This window comes from Microcaecilia unicolor, chromosome 4, assembly GCF_901765095.1.
Source record: "Microcaecilia unicolor chromosome 4, aMicUni1.1, whole genome shotgun sequence".
Classification (NCBI taxonomy): Eukaryota; Metazoa; Chordata; class Amphibia; order Gymnophiona; family Siphonopidae; genus Microcaecilia; species Microcaecilia unicolor.
The window spans coordinates 362,824,037-362,848,647 of record NC_044034.1 but is presented as its reverse complement, the minus strand read 5'-3'; the positions used below and the strand labels follow the sequence as shown (position 1 = coordinate 362,848,647).

The 24,611-nt window shown below is 48.1% G+C and overlaps 1 protein-coding gene across 3 annotated transcripts in view; it reads right to left on the bottom strand.

Moving 5' to 3' along the window:
- LOC115469558 (cyclic AMP receptor-like protein A) overlaps positions 1 to 24,611 on the bottom strand; it is a 714,125-nt gene that overhangs the window by 7,788 nt on the left and 681,726 nt on the right. The window contains exon 1 of one of the 3 annotated variants that reach the window (XM_030202337.1): positions 9,705 to 10,438. The exons of the other annotated variants lie outside the window; for them this stretch is intronic. Coding sequence (XP_030058197.1) covers positions 9,705 to 10,418 — 714 coding nt within the window. The 5' untranslated portion in view covers positions 10,419 to 10,438. Of the gene's footprint in view, positions 1 to 9,704; positions 10,439 to 24,611 lie in introns of those variants that run through there. 3 annotated transcript variants of the gene reach the window in all.

Below are 24,611 nucleotides of genomic sequence, written 5' to 3'. Positions count from 1 at the left end.
TTTCAGATTTGGTTCATTACAGGATAGGTGTATATTTATTTATACCACCTAAATAGAAATGATATCAGTAGGCGACAGGGGCGTAGCAAACAGACTGTGGGTGGATCTAGGCAAGAGGTGGGTGGGCACCAAGCGTTCTCCCAACCCCTCCCAACCATCACCCAAAAAATATCTCAGCTGTCGGGAAAACACTTCTTTCCACTTTGTTAGTCTGCAGCAGGTATGCGCTGAAAAGTGAGCATACGCAGGTGCCGGTATCGTGGAGAGTAGCGTTTTTGTTACCATCAGGGGGAAGTCTTCAGCTGGCTGAGCTTGGGATCCCCACCAGCTACCGGTAAAAGTGTGCTACCATTGGGTGGGCCTCAGCTCTAAGTGGGTGGGCCCCGGCCCACCCATGGCTACGCCACTGTTAGGCGGTTTACAATCAAAATCGAATGGGAGAAGAATGAAAGGAAATTAGAAGGTTCAACATTAGGCGAGAGCAAGAGGGAAGGAGTTCCAACTGGGAGGGAGTCAAGGAAGAGGGTTGGGTAAGGGAGGAAAGGAAGCTTGAAAGTAGGGCTGAAATGTGGGCACCCAGTTATAAAATCACCTCCTAAATGATCGCTCCAACTTGGGACCTACTGAAAAGACTGGCATTCATTCGGCAAATCTGTTACGAGCAAGTGATGGTACTGTACTAGTGGAATAAAGTCTTTATGTGTATAAGAGGCAGAAAAACAGTTCAACATTATTCTGTAAGAGTGTTCACTGACTGGTGTAGGGTGAGATTCAGTAAATGGTGCTGAAAAATCGGTCTATAATGGGAACTCAAAGATGGGCACCTATTTTAGACTAGCATCGAGTGCCGATTTCAGTGCCCAGATCTGGGTGCCAGGACGTTCGACTGCTGAAACCAGGTATAATTCTTGGCGCGCGTCCCCAATATTCTATAACACTGTGCACAAATTTCAGGAATGCTCCGACCCACCCATGCACCTCCCATGACCACGCCCTACAAGGGCCGTGTTTCGGCACAAAGCTTCAGAGGTCAATATGGTTCAGGTAAATTAGCAACGCAGAGAGTGCGAAAACCATGAAACACTCGAACACAATACACTAGACTGCATGCCGTGGATAATAGTCTTGTCCGCAGGGTCTTTTGGGTCAGTTTACTTTGGCGAATAAACTTTTTGGACTCTCTTACTTCTTGTTTAACTTGGTTATTTGGAAATGTTTTCCCCCACCTTCATCTCTGTTGTTTTGTGTTTACATTTCACTAATACGTGAACCTTTGTCTACCAAATCTTTGATGCCGTATCTACATTAGCTTCCAGTCCGGAATAATTCAAATGAAATCATATCAAATCTTGTATACTGCTAAGATCCTCTTTCCAGGATTCAGTGCGGTTCACATTCTGGGTAAGATAAAACATCAGAGTGTATGAATGAGACAAAAGAATGTTATAGAATAGTCTTATGGATGATTCGATGAAACAAAAAAATGGAGTCATTGTTCCTACTTGAGTCTGTCCAAGCAAGGAAGATTGTCAGAGTGGGGGGTGGACTCAAAGCACTAGAGGTCATACTGGCACCCTACTATACTAAAATTTCCAAAGAAATTAACCCCCCACCCCCAATTTCTTGTATACAAATATGAGAAGGCAGCAACACAACTGCACCACAATACACTTCTTTATGCTGTGTGACATGTGGCTGATATAAACACATTACTTATACATAATTAGTATACTACTACTACTATTTAACATTTCTAAAGCGCTACCAGGGTTACACAGCGCTGTACAATCTAACAAAGGACAGTCCCTGCTCAAAGGAGCTTACAATCTAAAGGACAAAAAAGTGCAGTCAATCAAATTGGGGGCAGTCTAGATTTCCTGGATAGAGATACAATGGTTAGGTGCCGAAAGCGACATTGAAGAGGTGGGCTTTGAGCAAGGATTTGAAGATGGGCAGGGAGGGGGCCTGGCGTATGGGCTCAGGGAGTTTATTCCAAGCATAGGGTGAAGCGAGGCAGAAAGGGCGGAGTCTGGAGTTGGCGGTGGTGGAGAAGGGTACTGAGAGGAGGGATTTGTCCTGTGAGCGGAGGTTACGGGTAGGAGCGTAAGGGGAGATGAGGGTAGAGAGGTAATGAGGGGCTGCAGATTGAGTGCATTTGTAGGTTAGTAGGAGAAGCTTGAACTGTAAGCGGTACCTGATCGGAAGCCAGTGAAGTGACTTGAGGAGAGGGGTGATATGAGCACATCGGTCTAGGCGGAAGATAAGACGGGCAGCAGAGTTCTGAATGGATTGAAGGGGGGATAGATGGTTAAGTGGGAGGCCAGTGAGGAGTAGGTTGCAGTAGTCAAGGCGAGAGGTGATGAGAGAGTGGATCAGAGTTCGGGTGGTGTGCTTGGAGAGGAAGGGGCGAATTTTGCTGATGTTATAGAGAAAGAAGCGACAAGTCTTGGCTGTCTGCTAGATATGGGCAGAGAAGGAGAGGAGGAGTTGAAGATGACTCCGAGGTTGCGGGCAGATGAGACGGGGAGGATGAGGGTGTTGTCGACTGAAATAGAGAGTGGAGGGAGAGGAGAAGTGGGTTTGGGTGGAAAGACAATGAGCTCGGTCTTGGCCATGTTCAGTTTCAGGTGGCGGTTGGACATCCAGGCAGCAATGTCGGACAAGCAGGCTGATACTTTGGCCTGGGTTTCCGTGTGATTTCTGGTGTGCAGAGGTAAAGCTGGTGTCGTCAGCATAAAGATGTTATTGGAAACCATGAGATGAGATCAGCGAGCCCAGGGAAGAGGTGTAGATTGAAAAAAGAAGGGGTCCAATGACAGATCCCTGAGGAACTCCAACAGAGAGCGGGATGGGGGTGGAGGAAGATCCATGAGTATACAAACAAAGGAGGATCATCAGATAAACCCCTTAATTTTGTGTTTTCCTTGGCTCTTCAACCAGGCCTTTAATGGAAGTAGACATGTTTATCTACTCCTACCATAGCTGATATAATATTTAACCATCTCTCTGACCTCATGTGCACCTTTCTTTAAATTGGTCACCTTACTTTCTAACTCTTCTTACCCTCTTATCTATCTATATGTTCCATCTTTGCTTATACCAATCGCTATTAATTAAAATGTTCTATTACGTATTGTGTTGACATTGTAAGTAGTCTACCATGCCGTACTTTGTATTGTTACTTGAATATTTTTACTGCTGTAATTGGCTATTGCTCATGCTTGATTTATTCTTACTGTACACTGCCTTGAGTGAATTCCTTCAAAAAGGCAGTAAATAAATCCTAATAAATAAAATAAAGTCAAATAACTTTGCATTTTTGCAACAAGTCATGAAGAGCCGGATATTCAGCTGGTGGCAATCAGTATTCTGCAAACCACTGCCAGAGTTAAACCAGAAATTCAATGCCAGGCCACATCTGGGCACCAGCATTGAATTTCTGGGTATTCAGAACCAGCTAACGCATAGCTGGTTAAGTGCGATATTCAGTATAAAGATAGGCTGGCTTTTATGCGGTTAACCTGGCTGGTTAAGTACTGAATATCGTCATTTAACTGGTCAAGTGCCGACTCCACCCCTGGAACGCCTCCAAAATAGCCAGATTTCAGTTTGGTGCTAACCAGTGAAGTACTGCTGAAAATGCGTGGTTAGCCCTCAACAGGTGATTAGTCAGTTAAATCACTTTGAATAACAACTCCACAGTGTTATCTTCATCGCTTTTTTGGGACTTTGAACTTTAACAGGGGCAAACCAATGATGGTAGTCATTCCTCGTTAATCTTTGTCATCAGCGATTGGGGATTTTAAGAAAACTGGAGTCACCCCTGGGCGGCTCTTGTTTGAGTCATTTTGTATATGTGTTACCATCTATTGTACATCGCCTCGATCTGCTTTATAAACACAAACACAAAATAAACAAATAAACAAAACAATGCCATATAAAACACACAATTAAGGAGGGTTAGCTGATGGTCTTCCTTAATTCATAAACTAATTCTCTATAAGGGATTTGATACAGACGTTCAAATATTTGAAAGGTATTAATCCGCAAACAAATCTTTTCCGGAGATGGGAAGGCGGTAGAACGAGAGGACATGAAATGAGGTTGAAGAGGGGCAGCCTCAGGAAAGATGTCAGGAAGTAGTTTTTCACGGAGAGGGTGGTGGATGCTTGGAGATTTCTTTATTTACAGCAACGAATAACAAAAATACAGAAATCATATAAATACCAATATTCACATGCCTAACACAAACCATTCTATCACCAAAACAATCCCTTCTGCCCCTATACATATATACACCCCTCCCCCTCCCTTTTCCCCCCCTTATTCCCCCCCTAAAATTACAACCAACACAACATCACAGTAACTATAATCATAAGGCCTTTAACCTCACATGCTTCCACCACAAGGACACCATCTGTGAATCCCTCTCCACTCTTTCCCATTGCGCCACTTGCTGTACAGCCCGCACCACATCCCAACTGACCTGTTCAATGGATCGATCTTCTTGGTGCAGGGATACCCGGCAACGAGCCATCCAAAGACAGAACCGGAGAATGAGCGAAATCAAGAACCCCGTCCCCGGATCCAGCTGACCTCTCTTGAATCGATATCCATACACCCAGTCCGCATACGTATAGGAACGGAACGTGGGGATCTGGAGGAGAGCAGAAACCCTGTCACCCACCCCCCGGGAAAAGGGACAGTCCTTCAAAAAGTGGTCCATGGTTTCTAACTTCCCCACACATTCCCCCCTTGGACAATTCCTGTCCTGGATCTTCCTATCTCTCAGATTCTCTCTGACATATAATTTGCCGTGTAGGGACAGCCAGGCAATGTCCCGATATTTAGCCGGAATCCTCTCCGAATTGATATTCCGTAGCCCTTGCCTCAGCACTTCCCCGGGAGCATCCCTAAGTACCAGAGGGGACGAGAACATCTGGGAGCGCACTCTCTCCACCCAGATTCCTCTCTTCCCATCCCTAATCTCCCCCACTAGAATCCCCCAGACCCGAACTAATTTTACTAACGTTTTATAGTACCCTACCCTTTCCGGAGCCCCTTTCCGCAATACCCCTACCCTCTCCCCTCTCCTCCACCCCACCCAAACCCTCTCCCACCACCCCAGCACACTACTCGCCCACCCTGGAGGAGCCTGACCCACCGCTCTCCCTAGATTAAAGTGCACAAACAAAGAACTAAAAAACAAAACCGGATTGATCATCCCTACCCCCCCCCTCCTTCCTAGATAGATATGTGGTGTTTCGTTTGACTGGATTCAACCGATTGCCCCACAGCAACTGGAAGAAAATGCTATACAACGAGGCATAGCACTTTTCAGGTACCAAACAAATGTAGCTGATGAACAAAAAGAGGGGCACCAAATGGGTCTTGATGAGTTTCACCCGATCTTCCATGGACATTTTCCACCTCTTCCACCTGTCCACCCGCCCCTTTGCTTCCTGAAGACAACGGTCCCAGTTGAATTTAGCATAATCTCCTATCTCAAAGTAAATCCCCAAAACCCTCATTCTATCCACCACCCCCGGGAAACCCCCTCCTAATTCAAACTGCTCCCCTACTGGCCCTAACCACAAACTGTTGCATTTGTGGATATTCACCCGTGACCCTGTATCCCCTGCGAAATCGTGGATGAACTCCAAAAGTTTATCCCCTTCTGCTTTGTTTGCCACCCACACAGTAATATCGTCTGCGTATGCCACCACCTGCAACTGTTCTCCCGTGCTTACCTCCACCCCCCTCAATCCTCCCACCCCACCCTGCTCCAGACGCCTAATAAAAGGGTCTATAGAAAATGCATACAGCAAAGGGCTTAAAGGGCACCCTTGCCGAACCCCTGCCGTCAGCTCAAATTCCCCCCCTTTCCACCCATTGATCAATGGAAATGCATGTGCATGAGAATATAACAACCGTAATTGTGCCACCCAATCCCTAGGGAACCCGTAATACTCTAAAACCCGCCAGAGGAATCCCCATTGGACCCTGTCAAAGGCTTTTTCTTGGTCAAGCGCCACCATCAGCCACCCTGACCCCTCCTCCCGACTCCGCTCTAAACCTTCCCTCACCCATGCCGCAGCCTCCAGCACCCCTCTACCCGGCACCCCACAAGCCTGTGAGGCTGCCAACAAGTCCCCCGAGAATTGCCGCATACGCTTGAAGAGCATCTGCGCAAAGATCTTACGATCACAGTTTAGTAGCGCAATAGGCCTCCAGTTAGTTAACAGCTGCGGATCTTTGCCCTTACTTAACAAAATCAATGCAGACTCCAACAAGGATTTTGGAAGAGACCCCCTCTGACGTGCCTCTTCCCAGAGATCCAATAAAATCGGAGCCAGGCGCCTGCGAAACGTATGATAGAATTCTGCCGGCAGCCCGTCCGGCCCCGGAGATGTCCTCTTTCTCAGGGCCCCTATAGCCTCCTCAACCTCCTGCAGTGTCCAGGGGCACGAAAGGGCCTGGAGATGAGACCCCCAATTCCCCACCCCCGGAGTCCCTTCCACATACTGATCCATCCTCCCCCCATCCAAGTGCTGATCCGAAAAAAACCCCCTGAAGTGCTCTTCCACCACCTTCAATATTCCCTCTTTGGAATCCTGCATCACCCCCCTAGTATCCCTAAAACCCTCCACCACCCTATGCTCTCTTCTTTCCCTACAACAAACGAAGGGATCTGGGCTAATCAATTTACCAAAGTCCCTCTCATAAACTAAAGAGGAATACCGATCGTATTGAGTCTTCTCTAACAGAGACTGTAATTCTTGGATATCCTCTTTCCTCCCTCCCTTGGAAATCAAATAATCCTTCCTTTGCTTCAAGGCCATCCCCAAACGTGTCCTTTCCCTTCCCCTCCTCCGTGCCTGTCCCATGAAAAGGAAACGCGTCCGTTTTTTCACCACCTCCCACCATTCTCCTCTGGAGGGAAAGATCCCCCGTAAGGATAACTGGTCTTCTAAAAAATTCAAATATTTCTTTTGAGCCTCCTCATCCTGGACCCATCTTAAATTCATCCTCCACAACCCCCTACCTATCCTATGAGCCGCCGACCCCCCTACTTCCACAAGAAGCAGTTTATGGTCGGAAAAATCCACGTCCAGCAGGCGAGGCCCCCGCTGGCATACCCCTCTACGAACCAAAAACCGATCAATTCGGCTCCTACATCTCCCCCTGCTAAACGTGAATCCATCCTCATCTGGGAAATGTTCTATGTGAACATCTATCAGCCCCCCCTCTTTCATGATCCCGAGCAAGCGCACCCCATCATATGTCACCTGTACCTTAGTACCCCCACTATCCTGTTTCCTAATAATTAAATTGAAATCTCCCCCCCAAATTACCTGGCGTGCAGTAAACAAGTAAGGCCTGATCTTCCCTAATAACAAACTGCGCTCCTTCCTAGTCTGCGGCCCATAAAGATTAATAATTCGCAACGCCATACCCTGCCATAATACGTCTACCACTAAACACCTCCCCACCCCGAGTTCCATCACACGCTGAATTTCCACCTTATGTGTCTTAAATAAAATCCCCACTCCCCCATATCGTTCCCCTGCCAGCCCCCACACCGAGGGTCCCCATCTCCAATCCCTGCGCGCCCTTCTCAGCTGCTCCAGGTTCTGCAAACGCGTTTCCTGAAGCAGAAAACAATCGGCCTTAACCTGAGAAAAGCACTCATAGGCCAAACACTGAGCTCTCTGGGAAGCCACACTCGCCACATTTAGGGTGGCGAACGTCAGAAGAAGCCCTGCCATACCCCCCATTAGGACTCATGCAACTCCTCACTCTCCTCCTTCCTTTGCATACTATCTACTCTCTGTGGCAACCTGCTACCCAGAATGTAATCCTCCTCTCCATTATCCCCTATCTCTGCCGCCCAGTCCCGTATCCCTGTATCCTGATCCCAACCTTCCCCTCCCCCTCCCTCATACCTTTCTTCCTCCCTTTCTTCTTTTTAAACCCTACGGAATCCCCCCCTGCAACCTTCCCCTCTTGAACCTCTCCCCTCTGCACCCCCTCCCCCTCCTTTCCTACCTCTACATTACCGTCCCCTTGAGCTTGCTCCTGGCTAACCACCCCCTGCCCCATCCTCCTCTTACCCCCCCCCTCCCTTCCCTACCGGAACCCCCTCCTCCTCCCCAACCTCAACATCTTCCACTTCCATCCCCCCCTCCTCGTCATGGGTACCCCTTCCCTTCCTACCTTGACTCCTTTCCCCCTTGACCTTTCCCCGACTCCTCTCCCCTCCTCCCTCTTCCTGAGGTCCCTTCTCCCCATCATCCCCCTTCCCCTGTATCTCTGCCCCCCCATCCTCTTCTTCCAAAATCTGAAATCGATTACCCCCCTGCCCCACCCCAGGCAACCCCTGTAATGTCAAACCCTTTCCCTTTGAAACCTTCCGTTTCTTTAATTTTGACACTTGAACCCACTCTCCCTTTCCCTCCTCCTCCTGTCCCCCTCTAGTCTCTAGACCCCCGCCCTCCTCTAACCGTAAACCCTCCTCTTCCCCCTGCAAACCACCCCTCCCCTGTACCCCCAAACCTCCCTCTCCTCCCCCTTCCTCCCAAGCCCTCCCAACCCCCAGACCCCCAGAACCCTGACCTAGATCCTGCCCCTCTCCCCGAATCATATTCCCCCTGCCCTCAGCCCTCCTATTATGACGCGCCCTCGGGCAGTCTCTAAAGGCATGCCCCAGACCCCCGCACAAATTACAACGGATAGAGGAACAATTTTCTGTATAGTGCTCCTTACTCCCGCACTTTACACACTGTTGTACTGGGCAAGACATACTATAATGGCGAAAGGATCCGCAACGGAAACACTGCCGTGGCTGTCCCTTGTAAAAGCAGAGAATCCTGTCCCGGCCAATAAAAGCCGCAGAAGGAATGTGCTTGACCACTTGCCCTTCCTGTCTTAGCTTAACCCAAGCCCCCCACCCCCCTGCCCACACCCTACTTGGATCCGGGAGTTTGGATAACGGGGTTCTCAAATCCGCATGCCGCTGTAACCAGTAGGCCAGGTCTGCCCCTGAAATGGACTCGTTTCGTACCAATACAGTGACTTGCACCAAGTCAGGTCTACTAATAGGAATAACCACATAATTGCTCCAATCCCCCCTTCCTTTCACCCCCTCATACCTCTCCCAAAAGATTTCCATACCCCTCTGCGTTAGAAAACTAACATCGTACTCAGGCAAATTAACTGGGTGAATACAGGCATAGAAGTCCTCCGGCACAAACCCCAGGCCCATGACCATCCTCAAAACCGTCTCCCGAGAAGGCATAGCCCCCTCCCCCACCCATCTAATCTGCACCACATTCCTTCGTTTGGGGATTTGCCCCGCCCCTCTCCCTTCCCCCCCTTTCCCCCTTGATCCCTCCACAGACACTGGCCGCCCCCCCATCTCCCCTCCCCCCTCACCCCTCACCACCGCCGCAAAGGAAAGAGCACCCTGCCCCTCCCCCGCCCCCCTCACTTCTCCCCTACCCTTCTTCCCTTCCTCCGAATCCCGGCTCCCCACATCCCCCTCCCCCACCTTCCGACAAGAAAGCATACCCCTCTCTTGACCAAGACCCTCCCCCCGCCCCCCCACCCTCCCCTCGCACACAGCCCCCCCTCAACCAGTTCAAACCCAGACCTTCAACTGGGACATCAGGAGCTTTAGCAATTAGTGCACTTTCAGAGCCTACTCTGGACTGAGCAATTGGTCCAATGTCCTGCTCCATTCCATGCAACTCCTGTTCCCGCTCCTCTTTCTCCTGCTGATTCTCCATGTCCTGGGAACCATACCCTAGCAGGTCCCCTGCAACCTTGACTGCAGATTGAACAGAGACCTCTCCTGATTCTTCCTCCTGTCCGTCCTGACCTCGCGGGCAGACCTGCTCTGAGCCAAGCTGCACAGCTGATGATAATTGATCACCAGAAACTGCTGCCTCAATCAGAGCACCTTTGGAGTGCTCCTGCAGTTGGAAGCCTGCTGGCTTTTGCTTCTCTTGCAATCTCTCCATACAGGTAAGTTCAATACTTTTTTCCACACCCTGTTCTTCTTCCCCACTAGTGGGTACTGAACAATTGTCCTGGGTGAAAAGCCTGTCTCCATCCGTTTCAATAATATGACAGTGTTGTAACTTTGTGTCTTTTCCTTTCTGTTCTACCGGAATACCTGAGGCCAAACAATCCGCCCCTCCCCCTTCTCCTGGAGCTGTATCCAACCTGAGTACTCCCTCTTCCCTTGGGCTCATCAGGGCTTTCATAGTTTGCAATGTACTTTGACTGTTTGGACTTTGTACAATCTCTGTTACCAACTGCCTTTTGTGAAACAATGTTCCTGAGCTTAAACTGGTAGATTCCTGTGCTGGGGAAAAAACCTCCTGGCTCATAGTTTTAGATGTACCAGCCTGCATCCTCTCTTGATTCTCATAAACCTCCCTCAAGGGATTTGCAGAGCCTGTTTTTAAACAAGCAATTCTTTTTTCCTTCTGTTTCAGCAACTTTGTTAAGCGCTTTTCTTCAGTCTTATACTTTTGACCATGCTCTGCTGGGGCAAGCCTACTCATGGCTTTAGTCATTTTCAACCGTTTCCCCAGCTCCTCTATTTCCTTCTCCAGAGACTTGATGTGCCTCACCCGCTCCACCGTTTCTCTGGCACACTGTCCTGGGTCCATATTCTCCCACTCACCGGCCTCCTCCCCTTCTTCTGACCACTCTTCTTCACTGCCGGCTGCCTCAAATCCCAACTGGGCCTCCTGCCCCACCTCCATTCCTTCTTGTCCTTGCTCCTTCTGGGTCTGCACCTTTAGGGCCTCAACCTTCCTCCTTCCTCCCCCATGATCTTCAGGCTCCTTACCTGGACGCCGCTGGGTCATGGAGGAGGCATCAGATCCACAATCCTCCCTGGCTCTGGGCGCTTTACGGTCCAGGGGACTACGCTCCCTTCGTGCTGGAGGAGGGACTGGCTGAGAGCTACTCCGCCGGGCCTTCAGATCCTTCGGCCTTGTAGGCCCCATAGCCTGGGAGTTTCCTGGGCCTCTCTCCCCAGGCCCCCTCCGCATAGCTGGGGAAGGGACCAGGCCTGGCTCCCTTTCCTCAGAGCCTCTGACCGCACCTCCTTCCTGCCCTCTGTCTGACAACGACTGACGCTTGGAATGCCCTCCCGCGGGAGGTGGTGGAGATGAAAACGGTAACGGAATTCAAACATGCGTGGGATATGCATAAAGTAATCCTGTGCAGAAGGAATGGATCCTCAGAAGCTTAGCCGAAATTGGGTGGCGGAGCAGGTGGGGGGAAGAGGGGTTGGTGGTTGGGAGGCGAGGATAGTGGAGGGCAGACTTATACGGTCTGTGCCAGAGCCGGTGATGGGAGGCGGGACTGGTGGTTGGGAGGCGGGAAGTACTGCTGCGCAGACTTGTACGGTCTGTGCCCTGAATAAGGCAGGTACAAATCAAGGTAAGGTTTACACATATGTTTGTCTTGTTGGGCAGACTGGATGGACCGTGCAGGTCTTTTTCTGCCGTCATCTACTATGTTATGTTACTATGTTATATTGCAAATAACCAAAAAAAGCATAAAGAACCTTCAAAAGCTTTTTCGACATGAAATGCCTGGGTCAGGGATCTAGTGATGGTATCCAAAAGGATCAATCATCCAATGATAAACACCCTTGTCTTGACAAAGACAAATCTGTAGGTGACTTAAGTAGATGGAATCAACCAAACAAAAGCAGGAGCAAAACTAATTCCGAAGAGTCCTCCCGCACTCAACAAACCCACTGAGTACCTGTCGCATAGCATTGAGACGTGTATCCTTACTATACAAACAGAACTGGAAGCTAAGTGTAGGCTCTGCTATGCTTTGATTATCCACCTCGCATGGCTTTCAGTGCTGGGTGGAAAAGAAAGGCCAAGACTAGTCTAAGCTAGCAGTCACCATGCCAACGGGCCTTTCACAGCCAGCGTCTCACTCACGCAGTACTGATTCTAGGTCACTTTTATTTATAAAACGTCTATCCTACTCCATCTATTGATTTGGGTGGGTCACAACTTCATGTACGCAATCCTTAGTGATACGGTGCTATGCTGACGGTGCAGCGGGTGCTTCAGCACCCCCAATATTGAGCAAAGCCCCTCAGTGTGTCCAGGGAGAGACAATCTGTATTGAATTAAGCACCCCAGTTGTTATCAAAAGTTGGCTCCGTGGATGACATCATGCAAATTTTTCCTGTCAGAGGGTTTTCTTTGCTATTACTACTACTACTACTATTTAGCATTTCTATAGTGCTACAAGGCGTACGCAGCGCTGCACAAACATAGAAGAAAGACAGTCCCTGCTCAAAGAGCTTACAATCTAATAGACAAAAAATAAAGTAATCAAATCAATTAATGTGTACATGAAGGAGGAGAGGAGGGTAGGTGGAGGCAAGTGGTTACAAGTGGTTACGAGTCAAAAGCAATATTAAAGAGGTGGGCTTTCAGTCTAGATTTAAAGGTGGCCAAGGATGGGACAAGACGTAGGGGCTCAGGAAGTTTATTCCAGGCGTAGGGTGCAGCGAGACAGAAGGCGCGAAGTCTGGAGTTGGCAGTAGTGCCCTTCCTGAAGCTCTCAATCGCTTGAATGTTGTTTCTACTTGGCTGGTTGATATTAATTTGACAGTTAATTTTAATAAGTCTAAAGTATGATTTGTCTCGAGAGGCTCTATTCAAGTTACTTCTCAATCTTTGGTTTCTGGCATGTTTTCAGATCCCATTGTGGAATGAAAGTTCACTACCTTGGGCTTTATATTAGATTTACTACTACTACTACTTATCATTTCTATAGCGCTACTAGACGTACGCAGCGCTGTACACTTGAACATGAAGAGACAGTCCCTGCTCGACAGAGCTTACAATCTAATTAGGACAGACAAACAGGACAAATAAGAGATAAGGACAAAGAGTAGCAAGATTCCAGAATCCCAAAGAGTAGCAAGATTCCGGAATCTCAAAGACTACTACTACTACTACTTATCATTTCTATAGCGCTACTAGATGTACGCAGCACTGTACACTTGAACATGAAGAGACAGTCCCTGCTCTACAGAGCTTACAATCTAATTAGGACAAACAAACAGGACAAATAAGAGAAAAGGGAATATTAAAGTGAGGATGATAAAATAAGGGTTCTGAACAAGTGAATAAGGGTTAGGAGTTAAACGCAGCATCAAAAAGGTGGGTTTTTAGCTTAGATTTAAAGACGGCCAGAGACGGAGCTTGACGTACCGGCTCAGGAAGTCTATTCCAGGCATATAGTGCAGCAAGATAAAAGGAACAGAGTCTGGAGTTAACGGTGGAGGAGAAGGGTGCAGATAAGAGAGATTTACCCAGTGAATGGAGTTCCCAGGGAGGAATGTAGGGAGAGATGAGAGTGGAGCGATACCGAGGAGCTGCAGAGTGAATGCACTTATAGGTCAATAAGAGGAGTTTGAACTGTATGCGGAAACGGATATGAAGCCAGTGAAGTGACTTGAGGAGAGGGATTTGATTTGAATCTAGATATGCAAGTGCAAGTAAAGCATCCGTATTTTAGAAACGGCAGCTGTTTGTAGACTGCTGATGCGGCCCTCGGCTCCGGCTGAAACACGATTCGTTTAGAGCCTCACAAAGGTTTTTCCACCGCACCCACTTGCTTTGAGGCTTTTTTTTGTTGCCTTTGCTGTTGTTGTTTCTGTTTGTTTTTTTCGCAAAGGTTTGTTCTTCTTTGGTTTCGAGACTCCCTTTCGGGCCTTGCCATTTTCAAACAATATTGCATGCTTTCGGACTACTGTAATTCTTTATCTGTGGGTCTTCTTTTCACCACCATCAGGGTGCTTCAGCTTGCACAAAATGTGACGGCGCGACTTATGTCGGCACAAACCAAAAACCAGGGAACCAGACTTATGGAAAATATGTGAATATTGGAGAAATGTCCTCAGATAACTAACACACCCATGAGGCAGTCATCATTAACAACCGCTAATGGGGTGAAGCAGTGAACTTCATTCATCGGGCAAAATTCCTAGTCAGGAGAGTGCACCCTTAAATAAATAAATATGTGCTTTAAAGAATAATATCAAACGAAACTCAATGTATCATATTTTAGACATCATAAGTACATAAGCATCGCTATGCCGGGACAGACCAAGGGTCCATCCAGCCCAGCACCCTGTCTCCGATAGCGGCCAAAAGAACAAACAATTTGTCCTGCCCATCCCAGAAATAGTGGATTATTCCCACATCCATTCAACAACATTCTATGGCCTTTTCCTCCAGGAAGCCGTCCGACCTTTTTCTTTAAGTCCGCTAAGTCAACCGCCTTAACCACTTTTTCCGGAAACGAATTCCAGAGTCTAACTACGCGTTGAGTGAAGAAATATTTCCTCCGATTTGTTTTAAATTTACTACACTGCAGCTTCATCGCATGCCCCCTTGTCCTAGTATTTTTGGAAAGAGTAAACAGACGCTCCACATCGACCCGTTCCATTCCACTCATTATCTTATAGACCTCTATCGTATCTCCCCTTGCCAAATACACTGACCACCTATAAGTCATCACTCCAAATTTAAGCTGCTAATGACTGTCTTTAAGGCAGTACAGGCAGGGCATCTGCTTACCTTCACTCTGTATTTGCCTCTTATCAGCCCTCTCCTTTACTTCATTCATCCTAGCAATGTCCAATTTAATGTTCCACCCGTGAAGTTGATTCGTAAGAGCTTTGTACGTGCACGTGCCTTTTCAGCTTCAGCGCCTTCCCTGTGGAATACCCTTCCTGTTCACTTGCATCAAGAAATGGATATGTAGGCTTTTAGGAGGCAGCTTATTTAAAGATGCTTTGGATATTACTGAACAATTTAACTATGCTTTTGACTGCATTTCTCTATGAGAAATATGCCAACTGTTGATTTGTCATCTGCTCAGAATTTTAGACTATAAACTGGTAGTTGAAACACAGACCAGTAGTTTAGTTCAGTTGGAGCGGGGCAGCCTGATCTTGCTATGATCAGTGTTGGTGTCCAAAATGCCATTTCCTGGCACCTCAGGGCCTCAGTTTATCCTGTATATTTATTTTATTTTTATTTACTACTACTACTATTAAACATTTCTATAGCGCTACTAGACTTACGCAGCGCTGTACAAATGAACATGAAAAGACAGTCCCTGCTCAACAGAGCTTACAATCTAAATTGGACAGACGAACAGACAGCTAGGGGTGGGGAAATTGCAGTGGTAGGGGGTGATAAGTGAGGGTGTTGAGTAAGAGAGTCATGGTTAGGAGTCGAAAGCAGTAGCAAAGAGGTGGGCTTTAAGCCTGGACTTGAAGACAGCCAGAGACTGAGCCTGACGTACTGGCTCAGGGAGTCTATTCCAGGCATAGGGAGCAGCGAGATAGAAGGAACGGAGCCGGGAGTTAGCAGTGGGGGAGAAGGGGGACGACAGGAGACATTTACCCAGCAAACGGAGTTCACGGGAAGGAGTGTAGGGAGAGATGAGAGCGGAAAGGTACTGAGGAGCTGTGGTGATTTAACCAGAGCTTACATTGTGATGTCATAATGCCTCAGTCCACCAATGCCTAAGAGCCAACCTCATCAGTGATGTCACAATGGCTTGACTGTCCTATACTTGGCTCATACTACTACTACTAAACATTTCTATAGCGCTACTAGACTTACGCAGTGCTGTACAAATGAACATGAAAAGACAGTCCCTGCTCAACAGAGCTTACAATCTAAATTGGACAGACGAATAGACAGCTAGGGGTGGGGAAATTGCAGTGGTAGGGGGTGATAAGTGAGGGTGTTGAGTAAGAGAGTCATGGTTAGGAGTCGAAAGCAGTAGCAAAGAGGTGGGCTTTAAGCCTAGACTTGAAGACAGCCAGAGACTGAGCCTGACGTACTGGCTCAGGGAGTCTATTCCAGGCATAGGGAGCAGCGAGATAGAAGGAATGGAGCCGGGAGTTAGCAGTGGGGGAGAAGGGGGACGACAGGAGACATTTACCCAGCGAACGGAGTTCACGGGGAGGAGTGTAGGGAGAGATGAGAGCGGAAAGGTACTGAGGAGCTGCGGATGCACTTTTATTTATTTATTTATTTATTGCATTTGTATCCCACATTTTCCCACCTTTTTGCGGGTTCAGTGTGGCTTACAATATGAGTTGAATATTGGAAATACAATTGTTACAGATAGTTGTGGATAATATTATGCAGGGTTATGCGAAACAATTGGGGTGTCGTTAAGGGATGTAATACTGGAACATAGGCATTGCAACTTTGGAAGGAAACAATGGGAGCTTAGAGGCGATAGAAAGGCATGGTCAAAAGCAGTTTTATTTTTATTTATTTGTTGCATTTGTATCCCACATTTTCCCACCAGTTTGCAGGCTCAATGTGGCTTACATTAGGCCGCAATGGCGATCGCCATTCCGGGTAGAGAATTACAAATGTTATTGTAACATAGTAACATAGTAGATGACGGCAGAAAAAGACCTGCATGGTCCATCTAGTCTGCCCACGATAAACTCATATGTGTATACCTTACCTTGATTTGTACCTGTCTTTATTCAGGGCACAGACCGTATAAGTCTGTCCAGCAGTATTTCCCGCCTCCCAACCACCAGTCCCGCCTCCCATCACCGGCTCTGGCACAGACCCCGTATAGATCTGCCCTCCCCTATCCTAGCCTCTCAACCACCAACCCCTCTTCCCCCTGCCACCCAATTTCAGCTACGCTTCTGTGGATCAATTCCTTCTGCACAGGATTCCTTTATGCCTATCCCACGCATGTTTGAATTCCGTTACCGTTTTCATGTCCACCACCTCCCGCGGGAGGGCATTCCAAGCGTTCACCACCCTCTCTGTGAAGAAATACTTCCTGATATCTTTCCTGAGTCTGCCCCCTTCAATCTCATTTCATGTCCTCTCTTATTAAGACACATACATGGTACAATAGAATACAAAGTGATAATGCATAGAAGTTCCTCAATGGTGGAATGTATTATGAAAATGAGTTAGATTATCACTATAGAAAGTTCATTTACGATATAAGTGATATACATAAGTTCTTTGGGCTGAATATTTATTTATGGGCTGCATATAACACCCCCCCCCCACCCTTCAGTTCACAAGGGCCTCTGAGTACAGACCAGTCTCCTCTAGGAAAAACAGCAGCAGCAGGAAGTGGAAGAATACCAACTGTTATCAGGTGGAAGACCTGGGTTCAGTTCCCTGCTCTACTCTTCCATTCCCTAGACCAGCCAATGTACAAAGGCCTGGGGATGTGCAATGGCGGCCCCTAGTGGTTGCACTTAAGGCTCACGAGCAAGGCCCGGCCCATGAAAACGCATATCTTGATGACTGGACTAAGGCCCTGATGTACGAAGTCCTTGTAAAAAAAAAACCAAAAACATTGTTTTGAAATTCCCCATCAAAGGTTAACAATTCCTAAATAGCGAGCAATGCTGAGAGGAAATCGCATGCAAATGAGCTGATCGCAATTGCAGCTCATTTGCAGGATAGGGAAAAAGCCAGTGAATGCACAGAAAGGGCCTCCTGTTAAGCAGCGCATGCGTTGAAGAGTGAGCAGCAAAGAACACTGCACAGTGAAACAAACCCTTCATCTGTCAAGCCTCCACAGCGTTTTCACGGCCTTCACACACAAGCTGCGTGTATGAAAGTTGTGCGTAGCTTTTTCCAAAATTTTACTGGCTGCCAAAGGGCCCCTCCCCTTCGACAGAATCTTCAACATGAAATCGGACAGAGGAGAGCAAGCCTGGTATGTTCTGCTTGCCTTACTCTCCCTGTGAGCTGGAGAGGGGGGTGATGAGACGATGAGCTGAAGGCAGGGGCGTAGCCAGACCTCGAAGTGGGAGGAGGCCACCCCCCCTCTGCCTCGCCGACCTGCTGTGCTGCCTCACCGCCCTGCTCCTCCCCACCCACTGCCGTCGCTGTTAAAATATCTTCGCTGGCAGGGTTCCCCAACCCCCGCCAGCTGAAGCCTTCGTCTAGCGCTGGTCTCCGCATTGCCTGTGCTACTCTCTCTTCCCCTCACGTCTGGCACGCTCCTTTTAGTGAAACTCTCAATTTCACCCCCGCCAGTCAAACCAGGGGCCCAGAGCATATTTGAGGGGGGGCCCAGGCCCCACGTAGGTACGCCACTGGCTGAAGGGTATGTGGGAAGAGGTTTGGACACGTGCATGGGCTACCAACAAATTCCAAACCCCTCGGCAACCACCACTTATGTCCCCAGCCAGCCCTGGGATCACACGGCTGCTCCCCTCGCTTTTGTGTGTCACTGCCTCTCCCTCGGGCTCATTCCCTGGTGGTCACTCACCTTCCGGCCGGGAAATGGAAGGGCACCGAGGGCTCCTGGTGGGCCATGCATGGGGAGGCTGGTGATGAGTACTGTTAGCTTGCCAGGATATGTCCTGGCAGCTCTTCCTCCCCAATGCTCTCGCTCTGAGAGCAGAAACTTTTCCGTTTCCCAGCCATGTGTGCTGTGGATGCGGCTCCGTGGAGATTTGTTTTGTGGGGTTTCACAGCAGCTTTTGTGGCCTAGTGGGCTTTTTTCATTTACACACATGAAACTGCCCCCCAGCCCTTGAGAGGAGGAGACGGAGCCGTATGGGAGGGAGAAGGGTGAAGCGGACAATTGGAAATTGGCAGAGGGGCTGCTGCTATTGAAAAAGAGGAGCACTCCCTGGTGCCTGAACATTGTGGTTTCGAAGCTCTACTGTCGCTATGGTTGCTCCTGACATCCCGAAAAATTTTGATCGTAAAAGGTAGGCAGTCCTTTCTGTACATTGCTTGTAAACGGCTGTGCATCCCTTGGAATGAGCTCATTTAAATACATTAGCATGCGATTTCCCGGTGTCTGCTGTCGCAAATGGTGAAAAGCCCTCAGAGCCCCTTTGTGCAATTATTGCTGGATTTCCTGCTCGCTAAACCAGCTCAAACCAGTCAAAAACTCACATTGATAAATCTCTCAAGATAAAACTCTCAAGATAAATCCCTCCTGTCGGTACCCTTCTCCATCACCGCCAACTCCAGGCTCCGCCCTTTCTGCCTCGCCTCACCCCATGCCTGGAACAAACTCCCCGAGCCCATACGCCAGGTCCCCTCCCTGCTCATCTTCAAAGCCTTGCTAAAAGCCCACCTCTTCAATGTCGCCTTCGGCACCTAACCATCATACCTCTATTCAGGAAATCTGGCCTGCCCCTACTTGACATTTCGCCCATTAGACTGTAAGCTCCTTGGAGCAGGGACTGTCCTTTTCTTAATCTGTACAGCGCTGCGTAACCCTTGTAGCGCTCTAGAAATGTTAAGTAGTAGTAGTAGTACATTGCTGGCCCAGTAAGTTTAGTCTAGACTTAAGTGATTTGGGAGAGGATATAAAACAGGAGAATTCCAAAGCAGTTGCAACTGAAAGCTCTTGGTACTGGACTCCATCCTCAGCTTTAACTGAGCTGCAAACCCAAGAAGGCTAAAGAAGTGCTTGGACCAAGTACAAAAAAGAGGTTCAAAGAGTGAAAGTGAAAAAGTGTCATCAACCTAAAAGCAACGAAAAAGATAGCACACTACCATTGTGTTATCCCAAGGTAGAGGAGCATTCCAGGCTGGGAATCCAATAGATTACATCGTGCCTACATTCCAGACATCAATGACTTAGAGGGGCATAATCGAACGGGGGCGCCCATCTCTAAGGACGGCGCCACGAAGGGGCGGGGAAATCCGTATTATCGAAACAAGATGGGCGTCCATCTTTCGTTTCGATAATGCGGTCGGGGATGGCCAAATCTTGACATTAGGGTCGACTTTAGAGATGGCCGACCTTGGTTTTTGCCGATAATGGAAACCAAAGACGTCCATCTCAAAAACGGCCAAATCCAAGCCCTTTGGTCATGGGATGAGCCAGCATTTGTAGTGCACTGCTCCCCCTCACATGCCAGGACACCAACCGGGCACCCTAGGGGGCACTGCAGTGGACTTCCCAAATTGCTCCCAGGTGCTTAGCTCCCTTACCTTGGGTGCTGAGCCCCCCCCCCCCAGGTCCGCCTGCCTGAAGTACACTGCACCCACTACAATTGCTCCAGGGACCTGTATACTGCTGTGATGGACCTGAGTATGGCATTTGAGGCTGGCACAGAGGCTGGCAAAAAAGTATTTTTAACCTGTTTTTTATGGTGGGAGGGGGTTAGTGAACACTGGGGGAGTAAGGGGAGGCCATCCCCGATTCCCTCCAGTGGTCATCTGCTCAGTTCGGGCATCTTTTCATGGCTTGGTCGCAAGAAAAAATGGAACAAGTCAGCCAAGTGCTCGTCAGGGACGCCCTTCTTTTTTCCATTATCGGCCGAGGACACCCATCTCCTAATCACGTCCCAGTCCCGCCTTCGCTACCCTGCCGACACGCCCCTGTGAACTTTGGTCGTCCCCACGACAGAAAGTCGTTGAGGGTGTAAAAAAAAATCGGCTTTCGATTATGCCGATTTGGGCAGCCTTGCGAGAAGGACGCCCATCTCCCGATTTGTGTCGGAAGATGGGCACCCTTCTCTTTCGAAAATAAGCTAGTTGGTCATTTCTGAATGAAAGTCATCCGCAGCTCATGAGAGAAGCATGTGTGTAACATTCTCTAATGAGAGTTTCTGTTTATTTCGCTTACTTATATAGCAGGGGCAATGTTGGAAGAGCCAAGCAATCCAATCTTCAGCCTCTATTTCCTGATGCTGTGCTGGGTAAAATATTGGTTGGGCTTTGGCCCTAGAAGTGACCCATCCTATTCCACCGCTTATGGATAATGCATTGAAAAGGTAAATGGAAGAGATCTTCTGACACAATAAGGTTGCAAATATTTCCCCTAATGATCTACTGAGGGTTGGGCTTGCATAAGAAACTCTTTGGGCAGAGGCTCTGCAACTGTAAATCTATGATGTATCTTCTGCAGTCAGCATATGTACTAGAAGCACTGTATAATCATTTCCGTGATGAGAGAACATGCAGTACCAGATTTCAGATGGAATAAACACCTTTGTCCTTCAGACACAGACTTCTTTTCCGTCTTCTAGACATCCACTGTAGATTCTTCTGTGTGTATTCAGTTGCAGATCCCTCTGTGGAATATACTTCATTAAATGGGAGCACATTACCGATTAGGGTTGAAAACTGCCTAGCATGAGTACCACTACTCTGCATACAAGAGGAAGCTGCCCACCTAACCCTCTCAACCCTCTTCACCCAGCCAGCAAGGCTGATTCTTTCAGTATCTGACTGCTACTGTGGCCGAAACCAAAATCATGAAGTGACAGCAGCTACGAAGCCCTGTGATACTAACCCCAGAGGCTAGGTGAGAAGTAGCAGATACTGTTGTACAGCTTGTCAAGGGAGAGACAACAGCAGCAGCGTACCAAGGGCGAGGCGCTGGGGGTGGTCCGCCCCGGGTGCAGGCAGCAAGGGGGGTGCACAGAGCAGGCACACAGTTGTCAGTTCTGCCAGTCCCCTGCCCCCTCTGATGTTACTTCCTGTTCTGGGACAGGCAGAGCCAACAGCCACAAACCTTTTGCGTGCACCCCCATACTAGGAGAAAAGTGGTGAGGTGATGAGCTTCGGGCAGGTGTGACGCACTTCGGGGGGGGGGGGGGGGGCAACAGTGACCCACCCCGGGTGGCGAACAAGCTAGGTATGCCACTGGATAAGAGACCAAGGGAGAGTGTGTGTGTTTGAAGGTGGACTTTAGGAGAAGGCATGGGTACCCCTCCCCCCATAGTATCATATAGGGGCCAGGTATGCCAACATAGCAGCCAGCTCTGTGGGTGCCACTGGGTACTGAGCTCTCCTTCATTGTGTCCAGGAAGTTGTATATTGTGTTTCACATCACCAATCATTTTGAAATGTGGGTGCCTATACATGCCAATGTTGGCGGCTTTCTGGTGTGGTAGCTGTGTTAGTCCACTTTTAAAGATAATAAATAGAAATAAAACAAAACAGAGAAAAGAAAATAAGATACCGTTTTTATGGACTAACAATATATTTTTGGTACATGGCCAAAATACATTGCCAAGTCCTGTGTTAAAGTCTAATATCTGAACTTATAAAACTTCCCCCTTGATTTTAGAGTGAATCTTTCTTTACGTTTCCACACGCATCATGAATCTTTAGCCTATCCTGATTCTGTTAAATCTATGCACCATTATCCTGTCCCCTTCCTACCCAATATTTTCATTTATCTGCTCTCTCTCCCTTTCTAGCTTTACTGATTGTCTTCCACGTTTTGCATAAAACACTGGGGATAGATAATCAGCCGGCAGCGTTTTTTTAAATGTCGACCGTCGCTGGCTAAATTAACCTCGGATATTCAGTGCCGGGCCATGTGTGGGCGGGCGCCAGCGTTAAATATCTGGGGCCAATTTCAGTGGGTCTGGCCGCTGGAGCTTATGTGGGTCCCGGATAATATTCAGCAGGGGCTTGTATAACACAGTTATGCAAACCCTAGCTGAATATTGGTCGGGACCCACATAGCATTGCAAAGTCTTTAGCAGCCCTCCGAGCTCCCTCAGGCCTCCTCATAAAGACCCCCCCCCCCCCGATTTCTTCCCCCTCCTCTGGCCCACGACCTTAAGATCCTCCCTCCCCCCCCCCGTAACGACCTCCAGTACCCCCTCTCCATAGGACCCCCTGGGCCTACCTTCAATCCCTGGTCTAGTGATGGAGATAGGGGCAGGAGTGAACCCCACTCGCTCCTCCCCCTAGTGGCGGCTTCCTCAATATGGTTGCCATGACCTCTCATAGCAGACTTACAATACTACTGCAGTACCACGAGAGGTTGTGGCAGTCATATTGAGAAAGCCGCCACTAGGGGCAGGAGCGAGTGAGGTTTGCTTCTGTCCCCATCACCCCCACTAGATCACCAGGGATTAAAGGTAGGCCTGAAGGGGCCTACCGAGATGGGGGGATGGAGGTCGTTGCGTGGAGGGGGGGGGGAGAGGTGGGAAGGTAGAGACTTGGAAAAAATGACTCCTTATCCCTGGGATCAGTATCATGGAATCTTGGTACTCTTTGGGATTCTGGAATCTTGGTACTCTTTGGGATTCCGGAATCTTGCTAATCTTTGGGATTCCAGAATCTTGCTACTCTTTGCGATTCCAGAATCTTGCTAATCTTTGGGATTCCAGAATCTTGCTACTCTTTGGGATTCTGGAATCTTGCTAATCTTTGGGATTCCAGAATGTTGCTAATCTTTGGGATTCCGGAATCTTGCTAATCTTTGGGATTCCAGAATCTTGCTACTCTTTGGGATTCTGGAATCTTGCTAATCTTTGGGATTCCAGAATGTTGCTAATCTTTGGGATTCCGGAATCTTGCTAATCTTTGGGATTCCGGAATGTTGCTAATCTTTGGGATTCCAGAATCTTGCTAATCTTTGGGATTCCAGAATCTTGCTACTCTTTGGCATCCTGCCAGCAGGTACTTGTGACCTAGATTGGCCACAGTCAGAAAGAGGTTGCTAGGCGAGGTGGACCTTTAGCAATTATGATGTTATGTTAAACCTTCCATCAAGTCAAAAGAAACTACACCTATCTTGTGTCTCATATCATATGCTATTAAATAAACAGATAAGATTGATTTGAGTCCAAGTTGATAGTTGCTAAATCTCCCCGACCTAACAAATGCTCCTTAACTCCTCCTTAATTACTGCCTCCGATATCTTTTGCCACCTAGCAGCCCAGATTACTATTGAATCACTGGGTTTTATTTCAGAGCTATCTCCTGAGTTTGCAGGGGTTCTCCTGGGACCTTGCTTACACTGAGACAGCAACTGAAGATCTAAGAATGATTAACGAACAAGCCTCCTTCTGTAAACTACTGAAGACTCACCTGTTTGAACAAACTTACGGAAAGAGCCAAAACACATAGAGACCACACTCACTGTTCACCAATGCAATACACATCCACTTCTGATCCCTCATCCCGTTATCCAGTCAATCATACATTTATTCACGGAACTATGTACACCATGAGGCATATTTTCAAAGCACTTTGGGAGGCTAAGTTCCATAGGTTTCTATGGAACTTTGGGAGGCTAAGTGCTTTGAAAATGAGCCCGCATATGTCTTGGTGTCTAACAATGCCCTTTTTTCCCCATTGTCTCCTTCCAATGTTTCTATGTTGATGTCCCATTGTTATATTCCCAATGATATTCGAATGTCTCGCACAACTCTGTTCAATGTAATCCATAACCTAGTTGTAACAAATATAAGTACATAAGTACATAAGTAATGCCATACTGGGAAAAGACCAAGGGTCCATCGAGCCCAGCATCCTGTCCACGACAGCGGCCAATCCAGGCCAAGGGCACCTGGCAAGCTTCCCAAACGTACAAACATTCTATACATGTTATTCCTGGAATTTTGGATTTTTCCAAGTCCGTTTAGTAGCGGTTTATGGACTTGTCCTTTAGGAAACCATCCAACCCCTTTTTAAACTCTGCTAAGCTAACCGCCTTCACCACTTTCTCCGGCAACGAATTCCAGAGTTTAATTACACGTTGGGTGAAGAAAATTTTTCTCCGATTTGTTTTAAATTTACTACACTGTAGTTTCA